At 39.3% G+C, this 21,042-nt stretch overlaps 1 protein-coding gene across 1 annotated transcript in view; it reads left to right on the top strand.

Annotated features, from left to right (window-relative positions):
• LOC145263864 (polycystin-1-like protein 1) overlaps nt 1–21,042 on the top strand; it is an 842,774-nt gene that overhangs the window by 648,559 nt on the left and 173,173 nt on the right. Inside the window, exons 21-25 of the mRNA XM_080120938.1 lie at nt 910–1,042; nt 3,866–4,075; nt 6,037–6,218; nt 9,808–10,026; nt 18,099–18,481. Of these exons, the coding sequence (XP_079977064.1) occupies nt 910–1,042; nt 3,866–4,075; nt 6,037–6,218; nt 9,808–10,026; nt 18,099–18,481 (1,127 nt within the window). The remainder of the gene's footprint in view (nt 1–909; nt 1,043–3,865; nt 4,076–6,036; nt 6,219–9,807; nt 10,027–18,098; nt 18,482–21,042) is intronic.

Here is a 21,042-nt window from a genome sequence, read left to right as displayed (position 1 = left end):
TAAGAGTGTATTATTTTTATTTTCAGGGGACCGTTATCAGATTTGAAACTGACGGTACCGATGACTTATCTTATCTAAACTTTCTGAATATATATATATATATATATATATATATATATATATATATATATTTAATAATATAAACAAATTTACAAGGTTGTGACACTGGGCATGCTAATGTTTTGGACAGTTGGTTGGTTAAAGCCACAAGTCCTCGTCGGGCGACTTAAAAAAAAAAAATCTGTCTTCCACAGAAGAAACCAATTCTCAAAAATATTAATTTGTTTGTGATGGTAAAAGAAAATTCACTACTGAAACCTTTTTAAAAATATATCGTCATAATATTTGGTTTGGAAAACCTAGAAGAAAGTAATAAAAATGGCATTGGCAGAAAGAAGGATAACCAAAGACCTGGCCAGAGATCACTACGCTCATCACCTTCAAGACTCTTGCCACTTCCATGAAATTTCTTCAACGACCACTGTGCTGTGCGTTCAAACTCTTTGTTGATATTGTGAGTTGTTTCAGCAGCTGTTTGGCCTAGCTTGAATTGAAATAAGAAAATTGAGCGAATTTGCTTTTTTTTCATCTTGTATTCAACGTTCTGAAAACGATTGTAATTTAAATGATTAGATAGAGCAAAAAAAAAAACGCTCTTTAAAATCAAAGTTATTATAACGAAAATTTATTTGAAAATACATCGTTTGAAATCAAAGTTAAAAATTCCGCAAGAACTTTCTTCTCAGCCTAATAGGTACGAATTTTCCCTAAAAAAAATGCCGATTTTTTTTTTTTTTTTTTTTTTTTTTTTAACGATTTCACTTCCAAATAAACGTCCCAACACTAATTGAAAGAGAATTGCAAACAATTTTTTTCAGTTTCATCACTCATTTAACTTTCTTGTTGCAGATCAGATGAATACCTCGTGAAATTAACGGTCTGGAATGACATCAGCAATAGTACTGTGACTGAACGTTTATTCATCTTGAAAGACCCTTGCTTGGCACCTGAAGTTAACATTCTAGGCTCAAGGAACCAAATTGTAAGTAGCAAAATCTTGGGACTTAATTTCCTCAAAACTTTTTGGATTAACAGCAAGGAAGAAGAGCAAGAAATATAAAATAACTGGTTTAGACATTTGATTAAGATTCATGTATATATATATATATATATATATATATATATATATATATATATATATATATATATAAGAGGAGCAAAACTGCTTGTAGTCAATTTAAAGTGGTGAAATGCGAACATTTAGAGGTTTACTTGTCAAATCACTTATCAGTTGTCCCTACTCGACATGGACTTCTATTATTGTACCTAGCAAAATAAATTTATTCTATGATTGTATATTTTTCAGATGAGGATTGATAATTATTTTTTTATTATTATTATTTGGACTTTTTAAAAATATATCGTCATAATATTTGGTTTGGAAAACCTAGAAGAAAGTAATAAAAATGGCATTGGCAGAAAGAAGGATAACCAAAGACCTGGCCAGAGATCACTACGCTCATCACCTTCAAGACTCTTGCCACTGCCATGAAATTTCTTCAACGACCACTGTGCTGTGCGTTCAAACTCTTTGTTGATATTGTGAGTTGTTTCAGCAGCTGTTTGGCCTAGCTTGAATTGAAATAAGAAAATTGAGCGAATTTGCTTTTTTCCATCTTGTATTCAACATTCTGAAAATGAGACATAATTGTTTTAAAACGATTGTAATTTAAATGATTAGATAGAGCAAAAAAACGCTCTTTAAAATGATAAAGTTATTATAACGAAAATTTATTTGTTCCTACTTGACATGGACTTCTATTATTGTACCTAACAAAATAAATTTATTCTATGATTGTATATTTTTCAGATGAGGATTGATAATTATTTTTTTTTTTAAATTATTATTTGGACTATTAATCTTGGTTGTTTTTTTTTTCCACAACGTTTCGGCCGATGTAACCTCCGACCATCTTCATGTGCATTCACACTGGATGTTATTGGTGAAGAGTGAAAAATATTTTGTTTACAACAAACATAGCCGTTAAAAATGGACCCAGATTTATAAAAAAAAAAAAAAAAATAGACTTGGCACTATTTGCGTTTTGAATTTCTAACTGCTATTGTTCTAACGGTCCGTTGGGAAAGCAAGAAGCCAAACTTTTTCACTATTCACCAAATAACATCCAGTGTGAATGCATCTGAAGATGATCAGAGGTTACATCGGCTGAAACGTTGTGGAAAAAACAACCAAGATGAGAATAATTGTCCAAACAATGCAAATAATACGAAAAATCTGTTCTATATTTTACTAGCAGTTCAGCTTTTTCTCGGGCCCTACGTACTTTTCATAACTTTATGTGTACACACATATATATATATATATATATATATATATATATATATAACTACTTCATTTACTCAGATAAAATTAATATACAAAAGTATAAATTTGTGCGTAAACTTTAAGTATTTACTTCAAAAGTGCTCAATAGGTAGGTAGAGCTAGTTAGTAATTTATAAAACATATATGGCGATTAAGCTACACTGAATATTCCGCGTTTCATCCACTCTAGGATTCTTTAGGCTTATATATATCAAAATGTTTGACTCATGTCCAGGTAACCTACATCTAAAATTTCAAGTGTTTAGACCCAAAATTGACAGGAGTTTGGTAGAGTCTGCAAAGGTCAAATCGTTGAACTTTAATCTCTTGCCAGCCAAAATTTCGCCAAAATACTGATTAAAAAGCTTGCTGTATGTCTAAATACCCTTTATGTAACATTTCAAATGTTTAGACCAGAAATTGGCTGAGTAATTTGGTAGACCACAAAGGTCAAAATTTTTTAAGGTTTGACTCCAATTCTGACCCTTTAACATTTATTGTTTTGGACTTAAATTAAATCAAAATGTTTGATCCATGTCTAAGTAACCTACATCTAAAATTTCAAGTGTTTAGACCAAAAATTGGCGAAGGAGTTTGGTAGAGTTTTCAAAGGTCAAATCGTTGAACTTTGACCTCTTGACAGCCAAGTTTCTGGCTGAAAACCAATTACAAAGATTTTCCCAAATCTCAATACCCCTTATGTCAAATCTCGAGTCTTTAGACTGAAAATTGACAGAGCAGTTTGGTAGGGAAATATACACACACAGACAATTTCACTTTTATAGATATATAGATATTTGACGCTATAATTATATCAATGCTGTGAACAGTAATTTTCAAAACTGAACTCGGTAAAAACATACCATCACATATCACAGAAATAACTAACCTTAATAAGCACAGAAATAAAAACTCTCATATCTGATGTAAAAAGTGAAATAGTTCAAGTGTTTAAAATAGACTTTGTAGCTTTTCTCTTTCCTGCAGAAGAGACATTGCGAGTCTCTCTGCTTTATTGTTATTTTCGTAAGTGCTCGTCTGCGCTCCAATCTATGGTCCCCCGCTCACTAAACTTTCACAAAAAAAAAAAAAAACACTCATCTACCTTGAACCACTATCAATAATTTTCCCCATTCTTTATCTGTGCCTAAACCTAAACATAGATTCCATGAACAAAGTTTCTTTCTTACAACTGCATGCCTGTGGAACTCTATTCCGTTTCCCTGCTTTCCAGCTGATTACAATATGGTCGAACGTAAACAAGTTCTTGATGAGTTGTCCCCTTAGGTAACCTAAATTTCCACTACTAACGGTTACTACAATATTGTCCCATTGACTACTGTACACTCATTAACCCTTGTCCTCGAGTGGCCTCTGGACCTTGGTAAGAGCTGACTCCTTTGTAAAAGATTAAAAAAAAAATCATTTGTTACTAGTAAGACCTGTAATATTTATGAAAAGTTGTTTTCTTTCTTCTAGATTCAGCGTTCAAAAAGTATTCACATTGAACCAGTGGTCAGTGTAAGTTGTTCAAATAAAAGTGTTGTCATTTACACGTGGACAATCTTTAACGGCACGACAGGAGACGAGATCAAACTGGAGAAAATTAATAAAAACGTCTTCCAGGAGAGAATCCTCTTTTTACCAAGACGGACGCTTTCATATGGCAACTACAGCATTCTCTTAGAGGTAAGTTTGATAATCTTACAAATGGGCGGCCTGACTATTGTATGAATCATATTCTTTTTTTGGGTTTGTATTACTGTACACATAGATTCGAAAAAGTTGTCAAAAAACAAATATATAACAAATAAATGTTATCAAAGGCAAGAAAAGTTACTTTTCTACCAAACTGGATATAATTTTTGTGTTGTTATTCAATTTAACATGTTTATTCAGCTCGAAAAGCATACAGTGTTTACCGATGTATTGGAAAATTCAAGATGGCGGCCGATTCTCTCTTTAACACGGTAAGTTCGGGAAAAGGTGTTATAAATAATAAACTAGACAAAATACTATTAAAAACCCGCCGAATATATGTCAAGTTATGTCACGGTAACATATATTGAGCGAATTTCTAACAGTATTTTGTCTAGTTTATTATTTATTACACCTTTTTCCAAACTTACCGTGTTAAAGAGAGAATCGGTCGCCATCTTGAATTTTCCAATACATCGGTAAACACTGTATGCTTTTCGAGCTGAATAAACATGTTAAATTGAATAAAAACACGAAAATTATATCCAGTTTGGTAGAAAAGTAACTTATCTTGCCTTTGATAACATTTATTTGTTATATATTTGTTTTTTGACAACTTTTTCGAATCTATGTGTACAGTAATACAAACCTTTTTTTTTTTTTTTTGAAGCGCTCATTAACTAATACAGTTGTTTTTTTGTTTTTTTTTAAACGCTCATTAACTAATACAGTTATGTTTTTTTTTTTTTTTTTTTTTAATATGATGAGAGTGGAAAGTGGGAGCCTCCGTTCAGTCACGAAAGACAATGACAAACTCTCTGTAAGGTTTAGCTGCACGTGTACCTATGAGGCAAGGGTTGCGCAATCTCCAACCACACCTCTCCTGAATCGGCACCGCTTGAGTCCAGTGGTAACGAGATGTCCAGGTCGACTGGAAACAATGCTGAGATAAGCAGAGAGCACATATAGCACTTGGTATTCCCAAATGGTCACCCATTTTAGCACTGACCAGGCTCAATATTGCTTAACTTCAATGATTTCATGGGAACTGGTGTGTCAATGTCATTATGTTGTAATATCATATAACGTTATTATATAGATAAAATATGTGCATGGCATCGAGATTTTAATGAATAAATTTGCATGAAGATAATTAAAGTATAAAGTACAGATGTAAGGTTTTTTTGTTTTTTTTTTTAGCTTTAGAAATACGGCACTTCAATTTTTTGTTCTCTGTCAGTGGAGGAGAAATCCTTCACGACTGAGACAATTTTTATTTTTGTTCCTTTTCTCCACGTTAAAAAAAAGACCCTGGTGTCTAACTCTGTCCCATGGAGAGGCATTGTAAATAGGAATATGGGTTTATATTATACTAGCAAGCCGTCCGGCGTTGCCCGGTTGTAAAATATGATTTAATGATATTTCAATTTATGTAGATTTATTATTATTATGGAGCCAATTCTCTATTGATTATTACGTTGTACCCAATATATAGCAGTGATTTCAAAAGTTGTTTTTTTTTTAATGACTTTGGTGCCATCAGCTAGAATTAAAACCAAAACATTTAACTCTCCAGTGCTATTCACTTCAATATAGCCTAAGAACAAGTGGATATCAAAAGTTTAAATATTAATACAGTTTGACTTATAAATGTATATTTGTGCATGCATAGAGGAGCATTTTAAGTACACCTACCAAGTTCCAATTTTTCAATTTTGACTCCTTAGCAGCAATTTTTACTTGCTAAAAGCCAAATCGAATTCGTTCCATAAGTCTGAATACCTGGAGTCCATGGTGACGATTTGTGAAGAGTACCACGGCTGGTCAATAAGGACCATTCCGTCAAAGAGAAAGAGTTTTGTCAAGTATTGGATTTTGCTGATATATGCTGTCTTAGTACCAAAAAAAGGTGTTCTGTTCAAATCTTAAGCTAGAATTTTTCTTTTTTCCAGGTAAGGATGAACGATACGATAGTGTATTCGAAAGTTGAGATCCATCTCCAGGTGGTGCCATCCGCGCTTAATGGTGTAATTGATGGCGGCGTGATGCGGTATGTCTCTCGTTTGGATGAAAAAATCCATTTGGATGGATCTGGCTCTGAGGATCCGGATTTTACAACCAAAGATCATTTGAGGTAAGTTTTCAAGATCCTAGTTTTTTTGGGTTTTTTTTGCTATGAAAGAATTAAAAAAAGAAAAAAAAGCAAATGTGTTCCATTCTCTTGTGTTCTTCCCTTACAAAATATTTTTTTTATTTGCTTAATTGCTTTTTATATTGGACTAGGGATATTCATCCAGCATTGCCCATGTGGCGATATATTGCTGGTTGCATTATTTAAAAAAATATATATATAGTAATGATTTTAAATGTTGTCATTTTCAGACTTTTTGTCTTGAAAAAAAAAAAAAGTTAGAAATAACATTTCTAATACAAGATTAATAAAATAAAAATGTCAGTGTAATGCTGTTCTTAAACAAAAACAAATCGAAACAAATTACAAAAAAAAATTAAGTTCGTTTCTCTAGATTCTAAATATATTTGAGTTATTTTATAAACCTAACCAATAATTTACACTAGTGACCCCAGATGGAATCAAAGGAAAATTTCAATGGTGTATTTAGATTCCTTGAAAAATTTAACCATTGAAACTGATTCGAATGTTCTGTTAACATATGGAGTTCTATAATGAAATGTTCCAGAAAGGGATAATATTCGTTTGATTTAGCTGAGTGATCTTGGCTACCCTAATCAAGTAATACAATCTAGTTAGTCGTCGTGTTCAGTCATAATTGCTTTTGATTTTTGGTTCTGTATCTGAAACATCTTTGTTTGCAACACACAGAGATCACCAGAGGATGACGGATCTGGATGCTAACACTTCTTGGATTTTCACCAGTTGGTCAGATAGTTCTCAGACTAACGCATTGTTATAATCCTAATCACAATAAGGAAGCATTGAACTTTAAAGGAGGGGATTTGTTTTTTTTTTGTTCACCCCCAAACAAGGCACAATGCCACTAAATAAGTGGCTACTATTTGGGGCCAGATTTGCCGGAATACTATGTAGGGAGTTGGGCAGCAAGATGTCTGCTCACATTACACTTGAATTTCTGCATGTCCGCACAGTCAGGGAAGCGGGAATGAATGAGAAGGAATTTCAAAATCTAGTAGTTTGAGGGAAGAAGCTATTTGAGTAGGAGGCTTTATGGCATCTAGGGATCTCTACAGTGTAGGGGTGGGATTTTGCTGCTTGTATGCTTATGACACTATTGGTGTCATGAATGCATGCAGCGAGATGCATATTGAGGTGAAAGGGGGTGTTTGACCAGACGGGATAGAGGAAGAGAGGGCAGAAGAGGGGGTGTTGATGTCTGATTGGGACAAAACAGAAATGTCTATGGGATTTTGTCAGAAAGAGAAAAAACAAATAATAATTGTTTTTATCTCATTGTCGTTATATATCTGTTAACATGAAAGGTTGTTTTTAAAACTTCTGTTGAAAGGTATGAAGAGATCCAGATATCCTTAGCTGATTAAGGCTGACAACTTAGAATCGGGGTCAAGGGTAAGAAGCATTGTTAGACTTGGAATGACTAATCACTCCTAATTTGATAAGTAAAAACCTCAGTGCAAATGAGGGTTAAAATTTGGTAGAGATAAGTTAAAAGAGGAGTAGAAGAAATTAGGGGAACAGAGAGAGAGAGGTGTTGAGTGGACAAGACAACGGGGTAAGCTCTAAGAGGAAGAAAGGGTGTTTGTAACCACTCTTTGAAGGAGAGGTGGGGAAAAGGAATTGGATTTAGAAAAAGGAATTCTAAAAAGAGTGGAGTCGTAGCCAGCAAACTGAACGGCTGGGCTGGTCAAGCGCTCTCGATTTGGGAGCCCTCAGGGCCTGATGTTATGATGTTAACTAACCTGTGTTAATGGGAAGTCTGTGACTTTACTGGTCTGGTCTTACATCGTTTCACTGCTTTCGTCAGTCACCTCAATTTAGACAGTAGCTGTTATTAAGTAATGAAATTAATAAATAGTTATTGTTATAAACCGGAGTTCTGTTTGTTTGTGGTGAGGACTCTTCATTTTGCCGCAAGCCGCAAGGACCAGCAGAGTAATTGATGTACCCAGAGACTACCTACACAAGGTAGGAGACGATTCGATCGAGAGGCAAAGCACCCCACCATGAAAACACAGTGGGTGAAGACGATCAACAGACCAACTTGTGACGGGACAATGTACGATCAAAAGAACACCTGTCATATCGGGTGGAATCCGACGAGGTTAAGGACACTTGGTGTGGTTGGTGCAGTATCGGTCTCGTTATATGCTTTGTTGGAGGTATTTACATCAAAAGGGTACTAGTGCTTTGAGTTTGTCCCAGCTTAATTTTCTACCTGCATATTATTTTGTGTTTTGCAGTGTTTTGGATACATCCCTGAAAAGAGAGATATTTGTTTGAAATGGCTGAGTGGTCTTTATAATTTAGTAATTTAGTGATACAATCTAGTAAGTCATTTTAATGGACGATTGTTTGATAATATGCTTAAGCTTTAGGCTTTCATTTCAACATCACTCTTTGGCTGTTATACCCGTTGGTATTTATGGGTTACACCAGCCAATCATATTCTTCAGAGGAGGAACCCAGATGTACTCATATTCATTACATTAAGAAATGATGAGAGTAGAAAGTGGGCCTTGGGTTTAATTTCGGCAGCCGCGTAACTCTTGCTTCCCTTATTTTGTCCTTTAATCCTCGCATACCATGAGCGATTTTTCCGAGAAAGGGGGAAGAATTGCTGTTTTATGGGTCAAAATATATTCCATCTGACTTATTGTTCGATAAATTTTCTCCTTTCTCTTTAGCTTCTTACATTAGACTGTTCGTAGTTGTAGCATATCTTTCAATGTCTCGTGCAGGTGCAATACTCGTCCGTATTTATGGCTTACACCAGCCAATCATATACATGTGGGGAAGAACCCAGATGTATTGATATTTATTACAGCGTATACCACAAACTAATATTGACTTTTATATATAAACTAGCGGGGGGGGGGGGCGTTGCCCAGTTATAAAAGTAAATTGTAAATTGTGACAGCAGGGAGGAGGGATTGTGACAACAGGGGTAGGAGGTCGTAAAAAAATAGGATTTAGTTGGCATCAACCAGAAGCGAAAACGAAAGCAAAAAAAAAAAAAAAAAAAAAAAAAGACAAAAAAAATTGATACGTACTGGATGTGAACTCGCATAATTTAAGTTAGTAAGCAAATGCGTTATTGATGGGCTCAGGCGGACACAGATGTTATAACTTTGCAAATTTAGCTTTTTTTAAAACGGAAGACACCCTCCTTCAAACAAAATGATATTTCTACACAAAATAATTGACGATCTTTTCCAAATTTTCCGATATTTTTTGTCTGAGAAATTGCTCTTTCTAACGATACCGCGTTCATGCTTGTACGATGCGGATGACAAAAGGTTTTAGCAGACATACGAACACGTGCATACGCACGCAGACGTTTGCCCTTTATATAATAGAAGAAGTTTAAGTGAATTTGAGAAATATGTTTACATAGGCATCACGCACGCATATACATATACAAGACACATCGACTGAAACGGTGTGCAATTAACCCAAATAATACGAATTGATGAAACATTCATCCTTTAAGCAGTGTTATAACGTTGCTTGTATACTTTTCTATGTTTAAGTATTTTTCTCATTTTAGATTTGAATGGAGTTGCAATCAATTGAACCACCAGAATTCCACGTGCTTCAAACCAAACCACCAGATTCTGTTGAATGAATCACAACTGACATTTTCCGGCAGTGAACTATCCACAAACATGAATGACTTTGAGTTTGTCCTCAACATCTCCGTATCTGGGCTGCACAGCGTCAAGACAAGTCAGGTGCTGCATGCTATCAAAGGGAGCAACATTCTACCGTACGTGCTTTGCCTTACCTTAGAGAATCTTTTTCACTTATATCTGCCTTTACCTTCTTGCTTTTTGTTCCCCCTCATCTAGTTTGCCCGACCCCACCTTATGGTTGTATTACACTCTCATCACTCACGCGTTTGACGCCCTCTTGGCATCCATCTTTGTTTCCCTATCGTTTCAGGCTTGTTTCTCCTTTCCCATACCCACCTAGAGTTTGAGATTTTTTTCTTTTCACCCCTGTTCACTCTTCCTCCTTTCCCTCACATTTGATATTTCCACTGCTTTTACTCCCTATGTTTGCTACTCTCACATTTTGTCTCTGCCTTCTAACTCCTCTCTGATTTTCCTTGTATTTTTCATACATATCTCCACTGCCTTCCTTTTTCTTGCATATAGCTCCCCCGCCTTTCCTTTATCGTATGTATGGCCCTTCCTTTTTCTTGCATATGGTTCCCCGCCCTTCCTTTTTCTTGCTTATGGCTCCCTGCCCTTCCTTTTTCTTGCTTATGGCTCCCTGCCCTTCCTTTTTCTTGTGTATGGCTCCCCGCCCTTCCTTTTTCTTGTGTATGGCTCCCCCTCCCTTCCTTCCTCTTATGTATGGCTCACTGCCCTTCTTTTCTCTTGCATATGGCTCCCCCGCCTTTTCATTCTCTTGCATATGGCTCCCCTGCACTTCCCTTTTCTTGTGTATAGCTCCCCCGCCTTTCCTTTATCATATGTATGGCTCCCCGCCCTTCCTTTTTCTTGCATATGGCTCCCCGCCTTTCCTTTTTTATTGTGTATGGCTTCCCCTCCCTTTCTTTATTTTGCGTATGGCTACCCCCTCCCTTCCTTTATTTTGCGTATAGCTACCCCCTCCCTTCCTTTATTTTGCGTATGGCTACCCCCTCCCTTCCTTTATTTTGCGTATGGCTCCCCCTCCCTTGGTTTCTCTTGCGTAGGTATCCCCTTCCCTTGGTTTCTCTTGTGTATGTATCCCCCTCCCTTCCTTTATCTTCTGTATTCCTTGCTTTTTTTTCATACATATCTCCCCTTCCTTCACTTCTCTTACAATTTCTGTTAACAATTGTTGTGTTGGAGAAGGTTGTATTACTTTCTTGTATGGAATTAGCTGTTAATCTTTCTAACAGTGCTTTCTGTTCAAGTTGCATCTGCGCGAACCTTTCTTCCTGCCTTTCTAGGCATTTTATGAGTCGTTCTTTTTGTAGGATCTGCTGATTCTGCATGAACTGTCATTATTTTACCAAATTCCTCCATCTTTTTTTTTTTTTTTTTTTCAAAGATTAGAAAAATTAGTCTATTTTACTAATTCACTTTTTACAATAACTATGAACAACCGTTTTTAGGTTCGCTTTTTTTTTTTTTTTTTTTGTGTCAACCAAATTCTATCGATATATTATTTTTTTCGTTGAACCTTTCTTTTTCCCTTTTTCTATTGAGGGATGAAAAAAAAAATGTATTTTATTTTTTTTTCTCTTAATCCGTTAAGTTTTGATTACGTACAAAAATTCTTTTAAAAAAAAAATCCTTTCTTGGTACAGCTGAAAAAAATCACTTTTCTCCAAGACAATTTGCATAAATTAGTTCACGGTGTACTAGCGAAAACAGCTTTTTTTTTTTTATTTGACTTTCGTAGTCATTTTGAAATGATTATTGGTATTTTGCTTTCAAGTATCCAGTGTTCGGATATCTCGTTCGACAATTTTGTAGTTACTTTCGTTTGTTTTTTTCGACAGTGATAACTTTCCGTGTAATTATTTTTCGAATACTGTTGCTGTGGTTCGACAATTTTGTAGTTACTTCCGTTTGTTTTTCTTTTGTTTTTGTTTTTTTTTTGTTTTTGTTTTTTGACAGTGATAACTTTCCGCGTAAATTATTTTTCGAATACTGTTGCTGTGTCTAACAGTGAATTCCCGAGTAAACCTTTTTCAAAGTCTTCGATGTTACTGTTGTGTTTAACAGTAATTTTTTTTTTCTTCGAGTACGTTTTTTTTTCCCCCCCAATCTTTCTCGAGTAAGTATTTTTCGTACACCACTGTTGAGTTTAGTCGTGGATTTTCCCACGTAAGTCTTTTTTCGAATTCTCGAGGCCACTGTTGTTTTAATAGTGCATTTTATTCTGCGTAAGTCTTTTTTTCGAATTCCCGTCGCCACTGTTGTGTCTGCACAAATAATTAACAAGAACACGGAAAGTAAAGGTATAACAAATTAGGTAAAAAAGTTATATACATATTTACATGTTTTCAGTTGGAGATATTCCGGCAGGTGGCGTGTTGCATGTCTTACTGGAGGCAACATAGGCGTCTTGCCTATTTGGCGGTCTTTGCAGAACTCCCCCGGTATTGGTGATTGATACCTTTATATATCTCACTCACCCACCTATGTTAATTAGTGGGCGTTTCCACAACACAAACAAAAATTCAAATTACTGAACTCGGCATTAAATAACTTCCTCCTCCCAAAAAAGAATGATATGTCATAAAAACAAACCAAAATAAACCCTCTCTCGTTATTCTCTCCCTGTTTCTCGTTATTCTCTCCCTGTTTCTCGTTATTCTCTCCCTGTTTCTCGTTATTCTCTCCCTGTTTCTCATTATTCTCTCCCTGTTTCTCGTTATTCTCTCCCTCTCTCTCTCTTTCGTTATGCTCTCCCTCTCTCTCTCCCTCTTGTTATGCTCTCCCTCTCTCTCTCCCTCTTGTTATGCTCTCCCTCTCTCTCTCCCTCTTGTTATGCTCTCCCTCTCTCTCTCTCGTTATGCTCTCCCTCTCTCTCTCGTTACGCTCTCCCTCTCTCTCTCGTTATGCTCTCCCTCCTTTCTCTCTCGTTATGCTCTCCCTCCCTTTCTCTCTCGTTATGCTCTCCCTCCCTTTCTCTCTCGTTATGCTCTCCCTCCCTTTCTCTCTCGTTATGCTCTCCCTCTCTCCCTCGTTATGCTCTCCCTCCCTCTCTCTCTCGTTATGCTCTCCCCCCCTCTCTCTCTCTCGTTATGCTCTCCCTCTCTCTCTCTCGTTATGCTCTCCCTCTCCCTCTCTCTCTCGTTATGCTCTCCCTCTCTCCCTGTTTCTCGTTATTCTCTCCCTGTTTCTCGTTATTCTCTCCCTGTTTCTCGTTATTCTCTCCCTCTCTCTCTTTCGTTATGCTCTCCCTCCCTCTCTCTCTCTCCCTCTTGTTATGCTCTCCCTCTCTCTCTCGTTAGGCTCTCCCTCTCTCTCTCTCGTTATGCTCTCCCTCTCTCTCTCTCTCTCTCGTTATGCTCTCCCTCTCTCTCTCTCTCTCTCGTTATGCTCTCCCTCTCTCTCTCTCTCGTTAGGCTCTCCCTCTCTCTCTCTCTCTCGTTAGGCTCTCCCTCTCTCTCTCTCTCGTTATGCTCTCCCTCTCTCTCTCGTTATGCTCTCTCTCGTTATGCTCTCCCTCTCTCTCTCCCTCTTGTTATGCTCTCCCTCTCTCTCTCGTTATGCTCTCCCTCTCTCTCTCGTTATGCTCTCCCTCTCTCTCTCGTTATGCTCTCCCTCTCTCTCTCGTTATGCTCTCCCTCTCTCTCTCTCCCGTTATGCTCTCCCTCTCTCTCTCGTTATGCTCTCCCTCTCTCTCTCTCGTTATGCCCTCCCTCCCTCTCTCGTTATGCTCTCCCTCTCTCATTATGCTCTCCCTCTCTCCCTCTCTCGTTATGCTCTCCCTCTCTCGTTATGCTCTCCCTCTCTCTCTCTCGTTATGCTCTCCCTCTCTCTCTCTCTCTCTCGTTATGCTCTCCCTCTCTCTCTCGTTATGCTCTCCCTCTCTCTCTCTCTCGTTATGCTTTCCCTCTCTCTCGTTATGCTTTTCCTCTCTCTCGTTATGCTCTCCCTCTCTCTCGTTATGCTCTCCCTATCTCTCGTTATGCTCTCCCTCTCTCTCTCTCTCTCTCTCTCGTTATGCTCTCCCTCTCTTTCTCTCTCGTTATGCTCTCCCTCTCTTTCTCTCTCGTTATGCTCTCCCTCTCTTTCTCTCTCGTTATGCTCTCCCTCTCTCTCTCTCTCGTTATGCTCTCCCTCTCTCTCTCGTTATTCTCTTCCTCTCTCTCTCCCGTTATTCTCTCCCACTCTCTCTCTCGTTATTCTCTCCCTCTCTCTTTTTCGTTATTCTCTCCCTCTCTCTCTCTCTCGTTATTCTCTCCCTCTCTCTCTCTCTCGTTATTCTCTCCCTCTCTCTCTCGTTATTCTATCCCTCTCTCTCTCTCTCGTTATTCTATCCCTCTCTCTCTCTCTCTCGTTATTCTATCCCTCTCTCTCTCTCTCTCGTTATTCTATCCCTCTCTCTCTCTCTCGTTATTCTATCCCTCTCTCTCTCTCTCGTTATTCTATCCCTCTCTCTCTCTCTCGTTATTCTATCCCTCTCTCTCTCTCTCGTTATTCTATCCCTCTCTCTCTCTCTCGTTATTCTCTCCCTCTCTCTCTCTCGTTATTCTCTCTCTCTCTCTCGTTATTCTCTCCCTCTCTCTCGTTATTCTCTTCCTCTCTCTCTCTCGTTATTCTCTCCCTCTCTCTCTCTCTCGTTATTCTCTCCCTCTCTCTCTCTCGTTATTCTCTCCCTCTCTCTCTCGTTATTCTCTCCTTCTCTCTCTCTCGTTATTCTCTCCCTCTCTCTCTCTCGTTGTTCTCTCCCTCTCGTTATTCTCTCCCTCTCTCTCGTTATTCTCTCCCTCTCTCTCGTTATTCTCTCCCTCTCTCTCTCGTTATTCTCTCTCTCTCGTTATTCTCTCTCTCTCGTTATTCTCTCTCTCTCGTTATTCTCTCTCTCTCGTTATTCTCTCTCTCTCGTTATTCTCTCCCACTCTCTCTCTCGTTATTCTCTCCCTCTCTCTTTTTCGTTATTCTCTCCCTCTCTCTCTTTCGTTATTCTCTCCCTCTCTCTCTCTCTCGTTATTCTCTCCCTCTCTCTCTCTCTCTCGTTATTCTCTCCCTCTCTCTCTCGTTATTCTCTCCCTCTCTCTCTCGTTATTCTATCCCTCTCTCTCTCTCTCGTTATTCTATCCCTCTCTCTCTCTCTCTCTCTCGTTATTCTATCACTCTCTCTCTCTCTCTCGTTATTCTATCCCTCTCTCTCTCTCTCGTTATTCTATCCCTCTCTCTCTCTCTCATTATTCTCTCCCACTCTCTCTCTCATTATTCTCTCCCACTCTCTCTCTCGTTATTCTCTCCCTCTCTCTCTCTCTCGTTATTCTCTCCCTCTCTCTCTCTCTCGTTATTCTCTCCCTCTCTCTCTCTCTCGTTATTCTCTCCCTCTCTCTCTCTCTCGTTATTCTCTCCCTCTCTCTCTCTCTCGTTATTCTCTCCCTCTCTCTCTCTCTCGTTATTCTCTCCCTCTCTCTCTCTCTCGTTATTCTCTCCCTCTCTCTCTCTCTCGTTATTCTCTCCCTCTCTCTCTCTCTCGTTATTCTCTCCCTCTCTCTCTCTCTCTCTCTCGTTATTCTCTCCCTCTCACGTTATTCTCTCCCTCTCTCTCTCTCGTTATTCTCTCTCTCTCTCGTTATTCTCTCCCTCTCTCTCGTTATTCTCTCCCTCTCTCTCGTTATTCTCTCCCTCTCTCTCGTTATTCTCTCCCTCTCTCGATATTCTCTCTCTCTCTCGTTATTCTCTCTCTCTCTCTCTCTCTCTCTCGTTATTCTCTCTCTCTCGTTATTCTCTCTCTCTCGTTATTCTCTCTCTCTCGTTATTCTCTCTCTCTCGTTATTCTCTCTCTCTCGTTATTCTCTCTCCCTCTCGTTATTCTCTCCCTCTCGTTATTCTCTCTCTCTCTCTCTCGTTATTCTCTCTCCCTCTCGTTATTTTCTCTCCCTCTCGTTATTTTCTCTCTCTCTCGTTATTCTCTCCTTCTCTCTCGTTATTCTCTCCTTCTCTCTCGTTATTCTCTCTCTCTCTCTCGTTATTCTATCTCTCTCTCTCTCTCTCTCTCTCTCGTTATTCTCTCTCTCTCTCGTTATTCTCTCTCTGTCTCTCTCGTTATTCTCTCTCTCTCGTTATTCTCTCCCTCTCTCTCTCGTTATTCTCTCCCTCTCTCTCTCTCTCGTTATTCTCTCCCCCTCTCTCTCCCTCTCTCGTTATTCTCTCTCCCTCTCTCGTTGTTCTCTCTCTCTCTCTCTTGTTATTCTCTCTCTCTCTCTCGTTATTCTCTCTCTCTCTCTCTCTCTCGTTATTCTCTCTCTCTCTCTCGTTATTCTCTCCGTCTCTCGTTATACTTTCTCTCTCGTTATTCTCCACTCTTTATCTGTTTCGTTATTCCACCTCCTTCTCTTGTCCTTCTTTTCTCTGTATCATGATCTCTCCCTCCTCTCACATTGTCTACTCTCTGTTTTCCACCATTTCTTTTTTCAATCTCACTAATTTTCTAATTGCTCATCCATCTTCAAACCAAACACCATTTTTTTTACCTTTTACTCTTCCATTCTGATCTATTCCACTCTTTTTCACTGATATCTAAACATCCCTGATTTTGTCTTTACTCAAAATACAAGCGTGCAATTCATATCCTTTCTTGTCTCCTTTTCCTGAAACTCTATCCCATTTCATCCCCATTACTGCCATTACTGGATATGTTCGTTCCCCACCCCTCCTTCCTCTGTGTGCATCTCTGGCATTTCTCAATGTGAAAGGCCGGCCACATTGATCTTAACCTTTTCCAACTGAATCCTAACCCCTACCCTAACATCCAAGAAGACATTCAACTCTGATGAGGATAAATGTTCACGTTTGATCACCTCTGGCTGCTAGTTTTTTCTTTCAATCCCACCGAATCTCTTGGCAGACCATTTGTAACATTGTGCATTTGAGCACGTGGTAAAATATCTGCAGCAGCAAAAGATAGCTGGCTTGCAAAGAGATTAGCAGCAGTAGCCGAAAAAGCGCATATGTAAATTAGGAAGTGTGCGCGAGAAGAAAAAAGGTAAAAAAAAAAAAGGAGGGGGAGAAGAAAATGCACCACGTGGTTGGGAGAAACAAAGTTAACGTCGAAGAAAAAAATGGCTGGCTATGGCTGGCAGTGAAGTCAGAGAAGAAAAGTGTACATTGGGCGAGATGGATGCTGGCGAGAGATTTTTTGATGTGGTGTTGAGATGGGAGAGGTAACGGTAATAAAAACTTTTAATAAAAAAGAAAGCCGACCGGGATTTTATTTATTTCTTTCAAGTTTGATTCTTATGAATTACTAAAGTAGAGTGTAACGCCACTTAACGTTACACATTCTCACATTTGCCAGCGTCTTTTATCTCTATAAAGCCACTATTGCGCCGTGTATGGTGCATTATTGTCACATTCCAGCTGGTCCACCAACCATTAACTTTATCCTCTTTGACAAAGTTAAAAAAAAAAAAAAAAAGAAAAAAAAAAAAAAGAATTACTAATAGGTCTCGAACTGTCTGCCAAGTTCCAGACCCTGTTGCATCACCGTAGTATTCAATTCTTGTGCTTGTTTTGCAAGTACTGCCACAGAATGTGCTCCAATAAACTTACTACATTTGTAACCCTCCTCAACGTAAATACACCTTCCCGACCCACCGAACTAGCAGCAAAATTCTACCTTCTTCACTGTGGAAGTACCCAAATGTCAGATGATCGGCAAATCTTTCTGCTGAATAATGAAATCTGCACAGAATTTTAAAACAGAACCCTTTATTTAATCCATGGGCATAGCACAATCTCACTCCATAAACCATGATTTGGTAAAAGTCCTAAGAAATATCCAATTGTATTTTCAGTGTCGCCTTCACTGAGGATTGAACCTTAAACCTCTAGACAAGTATAACCTTAGAACTGAATTATATCAAGTACTCTATCCACTACGCCACGGGTCCGTTTGAAATTCCCCGCAGATCCTGAGTTCAACGGAAATATTCCCCGAGTTCAACAAAATACACCTGAAGGTCGGAGGTTACATCGGCCGAAACGTTGTGAAAATAACACTCAAAATAAGAACAGTAGTCCAAATAATACGAATAAGCAATCCTCGTAAAAATTTCAGAAACAATGCAGATAACTAACTTTACATTAAAAAATTGCTTCTTTTTGAAGTCGCCATCTTAATTTTTCTTACATTTCATTTCAGTATAAAATTGACTTGCGTTACCTGCACAAACAACGTAATGAACGCTAACGAGAAATTAACACTCGAGACGAGCTGCGATGGTTGCGCAGTTGACCCTTCGTTGTTCACATACGAATGGACGATTGATATCATTAACAACGGAAATTACAACCGATACGTCCACGCACACGATTATGGCAAGTGCGTTGAGGCAAACGGGTCGTCGTACAAATTGTTGGTGCACCCTAACACCACGGTGGATTCTGTCACAGCTACTACCACCATGTCAACAACAACAACGACGACAACGACCACGACAACAACAAGTGCACCAACTACCACCACCATGGCTGCACCGAGAATTTTCTCCATGTCACGACGAAAGAACTCATCACGAAGAAGAGGTATGTAAGCATGACCAAACTGATATTGTTCCTCCGGGATTGAGGAATCTTGACTTTTCAGGTTAATTATTAGCTTAACCGTTTTCTTACTATTTTATGTTTTGATATTTCCTCATCATCTCTGTAATTTGATCTCTCCTTCCCCCTTCTGTAATTTGACCTCTCCTTCCCCCTTCCGTAATTTGACCTCTCCTTCCCCCTTCTGTAATTTGACCTCTCCTTCCCCCTTCTGTAATTTGACCTCTCCTTCCCCCTTCTGTAATTTGACCTCTCCTTCCCCCTTCTGTACTTTGACCTCTCCTTCCCCCTTCTGTAATTTGATCTCTCCTTCCCCCTTCTGTAATTGGATCTCTCCTTCCCCCTTCTGTAATTTGATCTCTCCTTCCCCCTTCTGTAATTTGATCTCTCCTTCCCCCTTCTGTAATTTGATCTCTCCTTCCCCCTTCTGTAATTTGATCTCTCCTTTCCCCTTCTGTAATTTGACTTCTCCTTCCCCCTTCTGTAATTTGACCTCTCCTTCCCCCTTCTGTAATTTGACCTCTCCTTCCCCCTTCTGTAATTTGATCTCTCCTTCCCCCTTCTGTAATTTGATCTCTCCTTCCCCCTTCTGTAATTTGACCTCTCCTTCCCCCTTCTGTAATTTGACCTCTCCTTCCCCCTTCTGTAATTTGACCTCTCCTTCCCCCTTCTGTAATTTGACCTCTCCTTCCCCCTTCTGTAATTTGATCTCTCCTTCCCTCTTCTGTAATTTGATCTCTCCTTCCCCCTTCTGTAATTTGACCTCTCCTTCCCCCTTCTGTAATTTGACCTCTCCTTCCCCCTTCTGTAATTTGACCTCTCCTTCCCCCTTCTGTAATTTGACCTCTCCTTCCCCCTTCTGTAATTTGACCTCTCCTTCCCCCTTCTGTAATTTGACCTCTCCTTCCCCCTTCTGTAATTTGACCTCTCCTTCCCCCTTCTGTAATTTGACCTCTCCTTCCCCCTTCTGTAATTTGACCTCTCCTTCCCCCTTCTGTAATTTTACCTCTCCTTCCCCCTTTTGTAATTTGACCTCTCCTTCCCCCTTCTGTAATTTGACCTCTCCTTCCCCCTTCTGTAATTTGACCTCTCCTTCCCCCTTCTGTAATTTGACCTCTCCTTCCCCCTTCTGTAATTTGACCTCTCCTTCCCCCTTCTGTAATTTGACCTCTCCTTCCCCCTTCTGTAATTTGACCTCTCCTTCCCCCTTCTGTAATTTGATCTCTCCTTCCCTCTTCTGTAATTTGATCTCTCCTTCCCCCTTCTGTAATTTGATCTCTCCTTCCCCCTTCTGTAATTTGATCTCTCCTCCCCCTTCTGTAATTTGACCTCTCCTTCCCCCTTCTGTAATTTGACCTCTCCTTCCCCCTTCTGTAATTTGACCTCTCCTTCCCCCTTCTGTAATTTGACCTCTCCTTCCCCCTTCTGTAATTTGACCTCTCCTTCCCCCTTCTGTAATTTGACCTCTCCTTCCCCCTTCTGTAATTTGATCTCTCCTTCCCCCTTCTGTAATTTGACCTCTCCTTCCCCCTTCTGTAATTTGATCTCTCCTTCCCCCTTCTGTAATTTGACCTCTCCTTCCCCCTTCTGTAATTTGACCTCTCCTTCCCCCTTCTGTAATTTGACCTCTCCTTCCCCCTTCTGTAATTTGACCTCTCCTTCCCCCTTCTGTAATTTGACCTCTCCTTCCCCCTTCTGTAATTTGACCTCTCCTTCCCCCTTCTGTAATTTGACCTCTCCTTCCCCCTTTTGTAATTTGACCTCTCCTTCCCCCTTTTGTAATTTGACCTCTCCTTCCCCCTTTTGTAATTTGACCTCTCCTTCCCCCTTCTGTAATTTGACCTCTCCTTCCCCCTTCTGTAATTTGACCTCTCCTTCCCCCTTCTGTAATTTGACCTCTCCTTCCCCCTTCTGTAATTTGACCTCTCCTTCCCCCTTCTGTAATTTGACCTCTCCTTCCCCCTTCTGTAATTTGACCTCTCCTTCCCCCTTCTGTAATTTGACCTCTCCTTCCCCCTTCTGTAATTTGACCTCTCCTTCCCCCTTCTGTAATTTGACCTCTCCTTCCCCCTTCTGTAATTTGACCTCTCCTTCCCCCTTCTGTAATTTGACCTCTCCTTCCCCCTTCTGTAATTTGACCTCTCCTTCCCCCTTCTGTAATTTGACCTCTCCTTCCCCCTTCTGTAATTTGACCTCTCCTTCCCCCTTCTGTAATTTGACCTCTCCTTCCCCCTTCTGTAATTTGACCTCTCTTTCCCCCTTCTGTAATTTGACCTCTCCTTCCCCCTTCTGTAATTTGACCTCTCCTTCCCCCTTCTGTAATTTTATCTCTCCTTCCCCCTTCTGTAATTTGATCTCTCCTTCCCCCTTCTGTAATTTGACCTCTCCTTCCCCCTTCTGTAATTTGACCTCTCCTTCCCCCTTCTGTAATTTGACCTCTCCTTCCCCCTTCTGTAATTTGACCTCTCCTTCCCCCTTCTGTAATTTGACCTCTCCTTCCCCCTTCTGTAATTTGACCTCTCCTTCCCCCTTCTGTAATTTGA

This window comes from Euprymna scolopes, chromosome 39 (genome assembly GCF_053919585.1).
Source record: "Euprymna scolopes isolate OS-2025 chromosome 39, ASM5391958v1, whole genome shotgun sequence".
NCBI lineage: Eukaryota > Metazoa > Mollusca > Cephalopoda > Sepiida > Sepiolidae > Euprymna > Euprymna scolopes.
The sequence above is the reverse complement of the archived record's forward strand: the minus strand, read 5'-3'. Positions and strand labels throughout refer to the sequence as shown.